The 12,925-nt window shown below is 43.2% G+C and overlaps 1 protein-coding gene across 1 annotated transcript in view; it reads left to right on the forward strand.

The window, feature by feature from the left end:
- VWF (von Willebrand factor) overlaps positions 1–12,925 on the forward strand; it is a 159,612-nt gene that overhangs the window by 17,110 nt on the left and 129,577 nt on the right. Inside the window, exons 7-10 of the mRNA XM_083503303.1 lie at positions 6,724–6,940; positions 8,793–8,915; positions 10,128–10,239; positions 11,161–11,207. Coding sequence (XP_083359429.1) covers positions 6,724–6,940; positions 8,793–8,915; positions 10,128–10,239; positions 11,161–11,207 — 499 coding nt within the window. The remainder of the gene's footprint in view (positions 1–6,723; positions 6,941–8,792; positions 8,916–10,127; positions 10,240–11,160; positions 11,208–12,925) is intronic.

Consider the following 12,925-nt stretch of genomic DNA (forward strand, 5'->3'; position numbering starts at 1 on the left):
GTCAGCTGGAGATGCGGTTGAGAGAGAAGGCAGAGAAACAGCATTTGTTTTGAAAAGGGAAATGCAGCGGAAAGGTTGCAAAGTTGAATGCAGGGGTAGTACTGGGAAAGAGGGAGGATTCAACTCTCTGTGCCCATTTCTTTGTGGTTTTGTAATGGAAATTGCCTATCTTCACAGTTGATAAAAGAAAAGGAAATATCAACCGTTATTAGAGCCCCATACTCCATGCTGGCTGTCCCTGCCTTTGCAGTTAAAAAAATCAATATGGAAAGTGGCTGGGCAGCCTATAAAGGTAAAGGGGACCCCTGACCATTAGGTCTAGTCGTGGCCAACTCTGGGGTTGCGGCGCTCATCTCGCTTTATTGGCCGAGGGAGCCGGCGTACAGCTTCTGGGTCATGTGGCCAGCATGACTAAGCCGCTTCTGGTGAACCAGAGCAGCGCACGGAAATGCCGTTTACCTTTCCGCCGGAGTGGTACCTATTTATCTACTTGCACTTTGACGTGCTTTCGAACTGCTAGGTTGGCAGGAGCAGGGACCAAGCAACGGGAGCTCACCCCATCGCAGGGATTCAAACCGCCGACCTTCTGATTGGCAAGTCCTAGACCCTTTCGTTTAACTCACAGTGCCACCCGCGTCCCTTGGCCAGCCTATAGACAATTGTTAAAAGAAGAGGAAGGGAATTTAAAAGTAAAAGCCTTTGAGGAGATAAGACATTGTCTCGCTGACTGACTTCAATTTCATCAACTATACAATATTTTTAATTCGGACAAGAAAACGGGTTTTGGTAAGGAAGAATCCAAATTACAAATGGTTTTATTAAAAAGCAAAAAAGAGCTATTATCTAAAACCTACAATTTTTTATTGGAATGGGATCTTAAAGATGAAGCAGTAAAAGAAGTAATTGGACCAGTGGGAGAGGCCGGACATCAGATTTACTGCCTGCCAAACTATCAAAGAAAACACCATGGAAATGCTATATAGGTGGCATTTGACACCTATAAAACTAGGCAAGATTTATAAGTTAAAATCCAACTTATGTTGGAAATGCAAAAATGCAGAGGGGACAAGGATGCACGTCTGGTGGGGCTGCGAGAAAGTTAAGAGCTTCTGGGGGATTATTCAAGAAGAGCTTAAAAAGATGTTTAAAATGTCAATTGAAAAGAAACCAGAGGCTCTCCTTTTGAGCATAGTAGGGAAAGATAAGAAAAGGATATTTTTATATGCAACTGCTGCGGCCAGAATATTACTGGCAAGAAATTGGAAAGGAGATATTAGCTCCACAAAGAAGGAGTGGATAAAAAAAATTAGGCAAATTTATAGGTTTGGTTAAATTAATGGCAGTTATAAGAAATCAATCTAATCAAAATCTGAGGAAAGAATGGCAATGTTTTGAAGAATATATGGGAAAATACTGGTCCAAAAAAAAAAAATACAGTATGTTGATATGTATAGATTAAATATGTAAAGATGAATCAATTAGAAATAAGTTTAATGATGGTTAGATAATGAACAGGATGACACAATGTAATATACAGTGGTACCTCAGGTTAAGTACTTAATTCGTTCCGGAGGTCGGTTCTTAACCTGAAACTGTTCTTAACCTGAAGCACCACTTTAACTAATGGGGCCTCCCACTACTGGCGTGCTGCTGCTGCACAATTTCTGTTCTCATCCTGAAGCAAAGTTCTTAACCCGAGGTACTATTTCTGGGTTAGAGGAGTCTGTAACCTGAAGCGTATGTAACCCGAGGTACCACTGTATACACTAATTTATAAGAGGTTGAGCTGTGGTGGAGGGATGCCACACAGGTGTATATTATTGTCTTTCTTATTTTGATGTACACACGGTTTGTTTTATCGATTAGTAACTGTAAAATTATGCATTTATAGCCTTTAATTGTGATAAAAAAATAAGAAAAGGAAATAGTGGTGTTCCTTGTTGACAAAGTAAGGTCAAGTGGATACTGTTTTGCTTGCAAATATGCCTCTCCTTTACCCAGCGTGGCTGTTGAAATGAATGTTGCAGCCAGTCAGCCACTTACACTGTGCAAAGGCGGGGCAGGTAGAAGAAGATGCAATTTGGAGAATATGTGGTCCAATCCAGCAGAAAACCTGTGAAGCAGGGCAGCCTCCTAGCAAGCAACTTGACTAAGCCCGAGAGTGTGAAGGGAGCTTTTATGCTTCTAGCCCAGGGGTCTGCAACCCGCGGCTCCGGAGCCGCATGTGGCTCTTTTACACCTTTGCCGCAGCTCCGGGGCGGATACTAGCGAGGAGAGGAGGCGCATTGTGCGCCCCGACACTCCCCACTGTGGCAGGCGCTGTACTGGCTGTGACGTCGCATGGGGGCGGTGCGTGCGTTAGTCACGCACCGTCCTGACGTCACCTTCCCGCCCGCTGTCAGATCGGACATTAAGGTAAGAAACAATATATGCAGTGTTATATTTGTTTTAAATGTCGCAATGGTTTTGCGGCTCCCAGGTTTTTTTTTCTTCGGAAATGGGTCCAAGTGGCTCTTTTTGTCTTAAAGGTTGCAGACCACTGTTCTAGGGCTTCATCAACCAGCCTCTTCCAACAGGAGTGGGTGGCTTAAAAGAGAGAGGCCTCTGACTTGGAGCCTAGCATTCTGTCTCCTCTTTAACAGGCCCTCTAGACCAGGGGTCAGCAACCTTTTTCAGCAGGGGGCCGGTCCACCGTCCCTCAGATGCTGGAAGAGGAATGGACTTTATAGATTGAGGGATTTGATTGTGGACAGTAGAATTGTATTGTAACCATGCTACTAAAAGGAATAGGCATCCCAAGAAACCTCAGTGGCTCAAAAACATTCAATAGATTTTATTTCTGCTGTAATAAAAGACCAGGCCATTAAGGCCTGGAAACGATGCCTTATGAGGAACGGCTAAGGGAGCTGGGCATGTTTAGCCTGGAGAAGAGGAGGTTAAGGGGTGATATGATAGCCATGTTCAAATATATAAAAGGATGCCACATAGAGGAGGGAGAAAGGTTGTTTTCTGCTGCTCCAGAGAAGCGGACACGGAGCAATGGATCCAAACTACAAGAAAGAAGATTCCACCTAAACATTAGGAAGAACTTCCTGACAGTAAGAGCTGTTTGACAGTGGAATTTGCTGCCAAGGAGTGTGGTGGAGTCTCCTTCTTTGGAGGTCTTTAAGCAGAGGCTTGACAATCATATGTCAGGAGTGCTCTGATGGTGTTTCCTGCTTGGCAGGGGGTTGGACTCGATGGCCCTTGTGGTCTCTTCCAACTCTATGATTCTATGATTCTATGATTCTAAGGATCTGAGGCAGGGGTCAGCAACCTTGTTCAGCCATGGGCTGGTCCACCATTCCTCAGACCATGTGGAGGGCCAGACTATATTTTGGAAAAATATATATGAACGAATTCCTATGCCCCACAAATAACCCAGAGATGCATTTTCAATGAACGCACACATTCTACTCATGTAAAAACACACTGATTCCTGGACCGTCCGCAGGTTGGATTGAGAAGGCGATTGGGCCACATCCAGCCCCCAGGCCTTAGGTTGCCTACCCCTGCTCTAGACCTCTTGACTGTGTTGATGTGGGTCTCTGGTGGGGAGAGAGACAGTTTTTTGGGCAGTGCAAGTGGTCTCGACCACTGGAAGTTCTGCAACAGGGATCATTCAGTTCTAAGATGGGGAGGTCAGAGTTGTAGCAAGGGTCTGAATACATATGTAACCCTTTATCCATAAACAATGATATAAATAAAACACACACACACCCCGCCTCCATACACACATTTGGGTCTGGGGAAGGGGAGTTGCCTACCTGGTTACAAAATGTTATTCAGGTTAGAGTCGCTATTCAGCTACAGTTGACCAGCAATGACTGGAAGCGGCTGCTAAGTCATGTATGCCAGAAAGCACCCCTCTCTGTGTTGTCTCTTACCCAAACTGCATCACCCAGTCATTTTCCCTCTTGACTGTTTATTATGTTCTGGACTTCCTTTGAGGTGCTAACTTTGCTTTTGCCAATCTGCTTTCCATCTTCTGTTCCCTTTTGCAACACCCAGCCACTTGTTGATAGAAAACAGAGGTCCTGGTTCATACAAATAATCCTGTTTGTTTTCGTACCATTGAACTTTCTGATGACTGATGCTTTCGGCTTGTTTGGGGTTTTGCTTGGAGATGCTTAACCAAGGCCCTCAATGCTCTTCACTCCCAGAACAGGGACAATTCCTCCTTCCTCTGCCCTCAGCCAGTCTAGTTCTGCCTATCTAACCACATCTAGCCCAACTTGCAGCTTTTGCCGGTTTAGAAAAAACTTACAATGTTTTGGCTGTAATGACCCTTTGGCATGGAATAGCTAGTATGGAGGGCTTGCAGCCCGTTCCAGTGCCCCAAGGGACCTCCACAACAGGATTCTTTATTGCTACCCTTCATCCTGAGACCCCAGCTTTGGAGGAGCCACTTTTGCTGTAATGACAGCCATTTTAACTGTGATTATATTGCTGGGTTGGCTCTAGAGTTAGACTACAATCCTAATTCCATTTGCTTGCGTGTAAGCCCCACTGAATGCAATAGGGCATGTCTGAGTAGGCATGGTTAGGAAGATTGCGCAAGTAGTCATGCTTACAGTAACCCTATTGAAATCAATGGAACTTAGCTTGGTCATGATCAACTTGTCCCATTGGCTTCAGTGGGTCTGCTCTAAGCATGATTAAGTCTGGATCTAACCCACTTTTTTTTAAAAAAAATATGTATATCAGAACTAGGACTAGATTTGGACCTTTTAACCTAAAGCAGAAAATCCTAAGGGCTCATTAGCATGACTTCTGTACCTTCTGCTCCATTAAATATGGGGTGCACTGCTTGCCAGCTTGCCAGTGTCCTGTGCCCCCACCTATCTGCTTTGCTGACCTTCAATGGCACTAGAAATGTCCTCTTTGAGGTGCCCCACCTCTCCTTGCCTCATGGTAAGACTGAGCTTCATTTGGGCAGAATTATGGATTACGGAAAGATACCACAGCAGTTGTGCTTGTATCAACTACTATCAAACAGAGAGCATGGACAGAGGATTATTTCTCCTGCAGGCTGAAGAAGCGAAGGCTCTGTGTTATGTATTCAGGAGACTTTTGTGGCATTTTCAAACATTAGTTTAATTTATTCATTCTCAAAGCAATACATTGTTCTATTAATAGCAGTTCAGCAATACCAGGGCCTGTTGGAAGAATTTTGATCTTTTACATAAAGAAAAACAGCTTCCTTTGTTTGCTAGGCTCTGCCTCAAGAATGCACAATTCCCTATCCCTCAGCGCCTTTCAATGTGCCATGGTCAGCTGTCGGGGCAGAGAACAATAGCTATGGTTCAGTCTGTATTCTGCCCACCACTACTGAGCTATGGGGTTTCGTACTCTTTCTTCCTACTCAAAGGGGTTGGTGGAAAAGTGTTGCGTGACTCTTGAGTCCTGCCAATTCCTTCAGTGAACATTAAATCTGTTTCTCAGATTAATCTCTCTGAAGGTTAGTGTGAGGATAAAATGGGTGCAGCGTTGAGGCATGTCTATGGGATTAAGAACCTAATAAATAAAAGGAGTATAGGATAAAATTTATAATAACATAATGAAGCATTTAGTTCTTTTTAAAAGAGAGAGAGGGCAGGAGCTAGCCTGCCTCCTGACTTGAAAGGAAAGTCTGTGCCTTGACTAAAGACACTTGGTGTAATGAGTTGATAGCAAAGGTGAGATTTGCACTGGGGACTTGGCCTCTGCTCAGCGCCGGATTTACATATAAGCTAAACAAGCTATAACTTAGGGCCCCACTCTCTTGGGGGCCCCCAAAAAATTTAAAGGAAAAAAACCTGGATGTACATTTCCAAAATATAAGATTAAAAAACAAATAAAATTAAACCTACAGCAACAGTGTTTTGTGTTGTGTTGTGTAGGCTCCTATTTGTTATGTGCAAATGGCTTTAGATGCCTATTAGGTCCATAAATTACCATATAGCATATATTCAACACAAAGAAAACAGCGACAATTTGTTGTTGACAAGGACAGCTGGACATATAGGGGGTCCATTAGCTTCAGTGGCTTAGGGCCTCATCAAACCTAAATCTGGCCCTGCCTCTATTCTATACCAGCCATCAGGGCCAGGCCCCCAATGAGGTCTCTGCAGTGAATGAAACAGGAGTGAACAGAGGAGAGAGTATTCAGACATGAAGCCCTGCTCCTGACATCTCTCCAGGGACAATTCATGGGGTGGAGGAAGAGAATAGCACCTGCATATTCCTGCAGTTAGGGATGTGGGTGGCGCTGTGGGTTAAACCACAGAGCTTAGGGCTTGCTGATCAGAAAGTCGGCGGTTCAAATCCCCGTGACGGGGTGAGCTCCCGTTGCTCGGTCCCAGCTCATGCCACCCTAGCGGTTTGAAAGCATGTCAAAGTGCAAGTAGATAAATAGGTACCGCTCTGGCGGGAAGGTAACCAGCGTTTCCGTGCACTGCTCTGGTTCACCAGAAGCGGCTTAGTCATGCTGGCCACATGACCCAGAAGCTGTACGCCGGCTCCCTTGGCCAATAAAGCGAGATGAGCGCTGCAACCCCAGAGTCGGCCACGACTGGACCTAATGGTCAGGGGTCCCTTTACCTTTATTCCTGCAGTTATACCCTTCCCTTCCCGAACCCACCCTTATCCCATGAGGCTTATTGTAATAGCTTTGTGACAGCTCTAATTATTCTGTACCTGCAGGGCGTTATAGAAAATTGCCAGCTGCTGAGGACATCCACTGTCTTTTCCAAATGTCATCACTTGGTTGATCCCGAGCAATTCATTGGCCTCTGTGAAGAAGACATCTGCAGATGTGCCCAGGATAGGAACTGCCACTGTCCCGTTTTTCTAGAGTATGCCAGAAACTGTGCTCGTCAAGGTGTGATTCTGGAAGGATGGCCTGACAGCGCTTCATGCAGTAAGTTTCCAAGACTTGGTTTCTGTACTGGACAGCAGTACAGATTGATTTGGAGAGTTCTAAAACACTAGTAACATGGCTTGAACTCCCAGTTCCGAGCAAAAAGCTGTCACGATTGCCTAAGGGCACAGACCTTGCATCTCTCACGGTGCCATCTATTTGTGGGCTATTTCTTATCCATGCTTTTCAACAGAGATGTGTAACCATTGGAAGGGACTGTCAGGTGGTGTCACTGCCACTGTGCTAATGGCACCCAGGACTTCTTCGCCTTTTCACCAAACCCGGTGGCCGTGGCCAAGTCCCTGAATGAATGTCTGCACCAAATTATGGCTTAGATGAGGGCTAGCAATATGAAACACAATCTGTATAGGTCAAAGTCTATGGCCATGGGCAAGAGGGTTTTTGCTTTTGCATGTTCAGACCCGGACCCCCCCCCCCAATAAATTCACTTGGCTCAAATTTTGGTTTTGGGCAGAATTTAGGCCACAACTTTATTGATTACAGCAAGTGACTGGTTGCATAGGCTCTGGTTAGACTAGCTCCCTGCACCCTTGCAGGTAGCGCTGACCCAGGGCACCAGCATAGGTCAGCCAAGGGGGAACACGTGGATAAGTGGAAAGCCAGGAATGGGCTATCTCCACCACCCAAATGTCCCCCTGGACTCAGGCACGGGCACAACCCCCTCTCAGGGGTTGACCAAACCATTAAGTCCCTGGATTCCTTTAATGGAATACCCTTCACATAGGGTTGGCGAGAGCGTTCTCCCATCCCTATCACCTGAACCAGAGCCTATCCACAACCTTACAAGTTGTGACGATTTGCGAAACCCAAATGGCACCAGCCAATCAGCCAAGTGGGGAAAATTCCTGCCGTGCCCCTGTCCCAATGACAGATGACACACAATGGCATAACAAGGTCAAGCTCACAGCCCCAAATATAGAGAGAGGTGGGCGGGTGTTCCAAATGCACGCCCCAAAAGAGGAAGCTCTGGGTCACGTTCATGGGTATAAATAGGTCCCTCAGACTGTTTGGACTGCGTCCCATTGGCCAGATTGCACCCAGCTACGAGGGACCTACCAATCGGGTGTTGTGGCTGACCAGTCTATTGCAAGTACATACCAGGCCAACTTGGCAGTTTCAAATATTTTTTTTAATACAGTAGCTTTATTTACTGAATACAAGCAACACAAACACACTGTATTAGGGTTACTCTCCAGGGCAGGGGTGGCCACAAAGCTGCCTTGCAGATATTGTTGAACAGCAGCTCCCTTCTGCTCCAAGGCATCAGAACATTTCCCAATGCAAATCACCATAATTTGCAACAATAACAGCCAGGCATTCACCTTTGTATCATGGCAGGTGGAGACAGATTATAATTGTTTCCAGAGAGCAAAAGGCAGAATGAAAGAACACCCATTGCATGTGGTATCTCTGCTCATCTCACTGTTAACCGCAGCTAATAGCTGTTTGCAGGTTTTGGAGTTACTTCAAAAATGATTTGGCCAGAGATAGAACAAACAAGCTGCATGTTTACACCATGGAAAGCAAAATATCTCCCGAGCCACATTCAGTTCCTTTCTGTCTCCAGAACTAAGTTTTCAGATGTTCACAAACGTTTCTTGGAATTTCAGCATTCACACGTGATTCTATTTGCCAAATGTTGTATGGTCACTGTAATATGTTATCTGTTTTGTATGTGTAAGTTTTACCACCTTAGAAGTGGTTTTTTAAAAAATAAAATACGAGAAAGGAATTGACCAAATAAAATATCCACCCTTCTGTATAATAAAGTAAGTAGAGTATTCGTAGATTCCTAAAGGATTTGTCTCTCAGATCCCTGCAATTTTTTCAGGGCCAGGATGTCCAGTTGGCTTGGAGTATAAGGAGTGCACATCCCCTTGTGCCAAAACCTGCCAGAGTTTGAATATCAATGAAGTGTGCCAAGAAAAATGTGTCGATGGCTGCAGCTGCCCTGGTAATTTATTTACTGATCTGTTTACAGAGCCAATCTTTGAGCAGTAGCATTTCCCATTTCATTTAAAGAAGAAAACTGGTGTCTGTTTTCAAATGTTTAGGAGTATTTATTTCTCTCACTTCTCCTTCTCTTTTTCTCTGCCCCCAGATTAGGCCTACATGCATTTTATCAAAGAGCTACTATTAAATAAAAAGAAATAAAGGTCTATGTGAGTTCAGCGATGGATGATGATCCATTACTTCTTCCCTTTTGCCTGCAAAGTCTTAAGTTGCTTCTGAATTATTTCTAAGTCATTCCAGCTGTTAGGGAAAGAAAATGAAGACGATATACTGTGAGAGGCTTTTTAATTGAGCCTGGAGATGTAAGAGTATGTATTCTTTTCAGCTAGACATACACTGGGTAGTGTTTTCACAGCTCAGCTAAGGCAAACTTTGTTTGCTAGGGCAGTGGTGTTCAGGGGACCTGTTCCATATTGACTTGTCTGCTGAGGAACCCCTACGAAGCCCCAGTTTATCACAGAATATTGTAGGAGCACATTAAGGTCAAGGGTGGTCATCTGCTGGCAGATCTCTGGGTGATTTGCAATAGTTTGGCAAGGGTTTCTGACTTGCAGTGGTTCATTCTTTAACATCAGCAGTCTCTGCCCTGTTTTTGAGTTTGGCTGAAACGTCAAACCTTAATTTTGTATCAGTATTATTTCTTATTACTACTGCTTGGTTCTCTTAAATAGGGTTTTGGTTAAAACTTTTTTGAGTTTCTGCCCTGTTTTCTGAGTTTGTTTGAATACTTTAAAACCTCATTTTCTTATCACTACTGCTCGATTCTCTTAAATGTTTAAAACTTGTCATTGAGGTTTTCATACCTTTTTTGTAAACTCGAAGAAGCATTTCTAGCCCTGATCTTGAGCTTGTTTGATATCACTTAAAATCTTACAATTTCTTTATTTCCTTCTGAGGAAACTGATTAGTTCAGTGAAATGAGTTTTGTAGCTGGCATCTCGTTAAGTTTTTGTTTAATTCTAGTTTATTTCTTTATTTTTGTTATTCTATAGTCGATTACTTCTCGTTTCAGGGATTTTCATGGTAATTTCTTTTGTTGAGGGTGAAAGATGTCAGCTGATAAACATTTATGACTTGTGTCAATCTTCTTCCTTAGAATTTAGGGTTCAAATGGTTTTGTGGATACTAACAGTGTTTTTGCTGGCCTCTCTAGAGGGCAAGCTGCTTGATGGAGACCTCTGTGTTGACAGCTCTGATTGCCCCTGCCTACATTCAGGCAAGCGCTACTCTCCTGGCTCTTCTGTCTACCAGGACTGCAACTCATGGTAAATAGGATAATGGGATCCACAATGGTAATGTTGTCACAAGCGATGAGAACCTGTGTGATTATCCCCATAGACACTTACATTTCTGGCCAACTCACTGGTTATATACCTTGAGGACCAATCTATACACGTAGCCAAATCAAGTCCTAATGTTTATTTTGGATTGTGATGCTTTAGGTGCACGTTTCAGTTCCACAGCACCAAAAACACCAAAGAACAAAAACTCCACTCAACCGACACATAGAAAGCTTTCAAGTGAGGGAGGAGACATCAGTCTAGCTGTCTCCCATACATGGTATTTTTCTATGTGCAAGGAACTCCATTGATAGGGAAACATTCAGACATGTAGCTCCTTGCCTGGAGCATGAATTGGTATGGAGTTGATTCTCCTGTATCTCAGTGTGTAAAATAAGTGCCTAGGCCAGAACTATAGATGATCCCAAGGAATAAGTTTCAACACACTCATGCATGTGCTTAAGGCCTTGGACACTATTATTATTATTATTATTATTATTATTATTATTACTTGTATACCACCCTTCATTTGAAGATGATTACATAAAAGATTAAAGAGAACTTTGTTGAATAATAGCATGAGAAGTGAGATTTAATTGATTTAAATCAGCAATAAGGATTAGGATCTGGGCTTCCAGAGAAGGATTCCCCCCCATGGGGACAGCCCAGGGCAAAGTTCAAAGGGCTCTCATCCCCAGGAGCTGCTATTAGCCGCAGAGAAGTAGGCATGCAGGTACAAGAACAAGCATCTGTATGGCTTCCCTTACCTTGTGTCAATTGTCCCATCAAATTCATCTCCTTGACTGCTAAAGAAAAAGACCTTTGGTGATCCCATCACCCACTAATGATAGGCTATGTTCAGTTTGCCCATGCATCTAAATAATAATAAAAATTTGCATTTTTCAGTATTTGCAGGCATGGCACCTGGATCTGCAGCAATGAACCTTGCCCAGGTAGGTTGATATTGATATTGAATAACCAGTAAGTGAATTTGCACAATCTTTTCCAGTCCTAACTCTCAAGTGTCTCACATTGCAAATAGTATCTTGCTCTCTGTTGTAGATTTTTTGAAGGAAGGATACATATTTCTACCCCTTTGGTGAACTCAAATTTTAAACTAGGTATTTTGTGATGGCGCACTGAAGACCCTTGATACAAAACACACACAAAAAATGCTTAAATACATGCACTGTTTAAATTACACTATTTTAATGAGTTTGTTGGTTTGTTATAAGGTGTGCGTCTGAACCCACATGCCTATCTAACATTCATGTGTATTCCTGCTAGGATCCTTAACTGGAGTTGGAACACATGTCTGTTATGAATTTGCATTTCTGTCCTTATCCTTATGCCCCATTAAAAAGTTCACACGCCTGAGGAACAAAGAAAGTTTGGTTTATTATGCAGAAGTGACAATTACAGCAATATATTTAATGCAATATTCAAACCAGATTGAGGGAAATTGAAAAGCAAAACACCAAGTCAGCTGTATATAAAATTTGCTCCTCTAAGTTCTATGGTTTAAACAGATAACAGGGTCACTTATATCTCAAAATTAATAATTCCAGTTCTTTATGTTAGCCCGATTGAACGTTTTCCTCTCAACTTTTGTCAAGGGCAGATATTTAAACATACCCAGAAATGATAGATATTGTGGATGTCCTTTGAATGTGTCAAACACTGTAGAACATTTTCTTTTCTACTGCTCATTGTACAACGAGCTATGCAAATGCATGCAATCCCCCTTTTTTAGGTAGTCTAGCATCATGGCACAATGAAAATATCAGATTCTATGCGTCTAACATTAACCCAGAAGTAACTGAAAGGCTGGCTGAGTTTTTATCAATAGTATCTCTCAGATTGGTGAATGGCACTATTTAGCAGGAAGAAATCCCAATGATATATAATCCTTGTCATGGCTGTTTATTTGTATATACAGTGGTGCCCCGCAAGACGAATGCCTCGCAAGACGGAAAACTCGCTAGACGAAAGAGTTTTCCGTTTTGGAGGTGCTTCGCAAAACGAATTTCCTATGGGCTTGCTTTGCAAGACGACAATGTCTTGCGAGTTCCTGCTGGTTTATTTTCCTCCCCCCCTTTTTCTAAGCCGCTAAGCTGCTTATCAGCTGATCCGATCAGCAGATAAGCCACTAAAAGCCACTAAAAGCCGCTAATAGCGCTAATCCACTAATCCTTCAATGGGCTTGCTTCGCAAGACGAAAAAACCGCTAGACGAAGAGAATCACAGAACGGATTCTTTTCGTCTTGCGAGGCACCACTGTATTTTAAATTATATATTGTGATTTATGATGTTTTATCATAGCCTGTGCTTGTAATGCCTACAAAGGCGAAGAAGAAGAAGAAAATGACAGTGTGTCTCAGTGCTGCTTTCAGATAGCAAGGTTACAATAAAAGTGGGCAGAAAATCACACAGCATATACACCTTGATCTTGAGAGTAAAAAGGACCCCAAACTATCCCAGAGACCTAGAAAGTGAGTGCAATGACTTGCCACGGACCCATGCTAAAAAGAAAGCACAAATAAAGGAGTGAATTGGTATATCTGATCTGGAACCCTAATGGAACACAAATGAGTTGCCCGAACCAACCAAAACTATAGATGTCTTGACTTAAAGGGGGACTTGTAACTGCTGCCTCTCATGTTGTTTTTGC

The sequence above is a fragment of the Podarcis liolepis genome (genome assembly GCF_965112155.1).
Source record: "Podarcis liolepis genome assembly, chromosome: 5".
Lineage (NCBI taxonomy): Eukaryota > Metazoa > Chordata > Lepidosauria > Squamata > Lacertidae > Podarcis > Podarcis liolepis.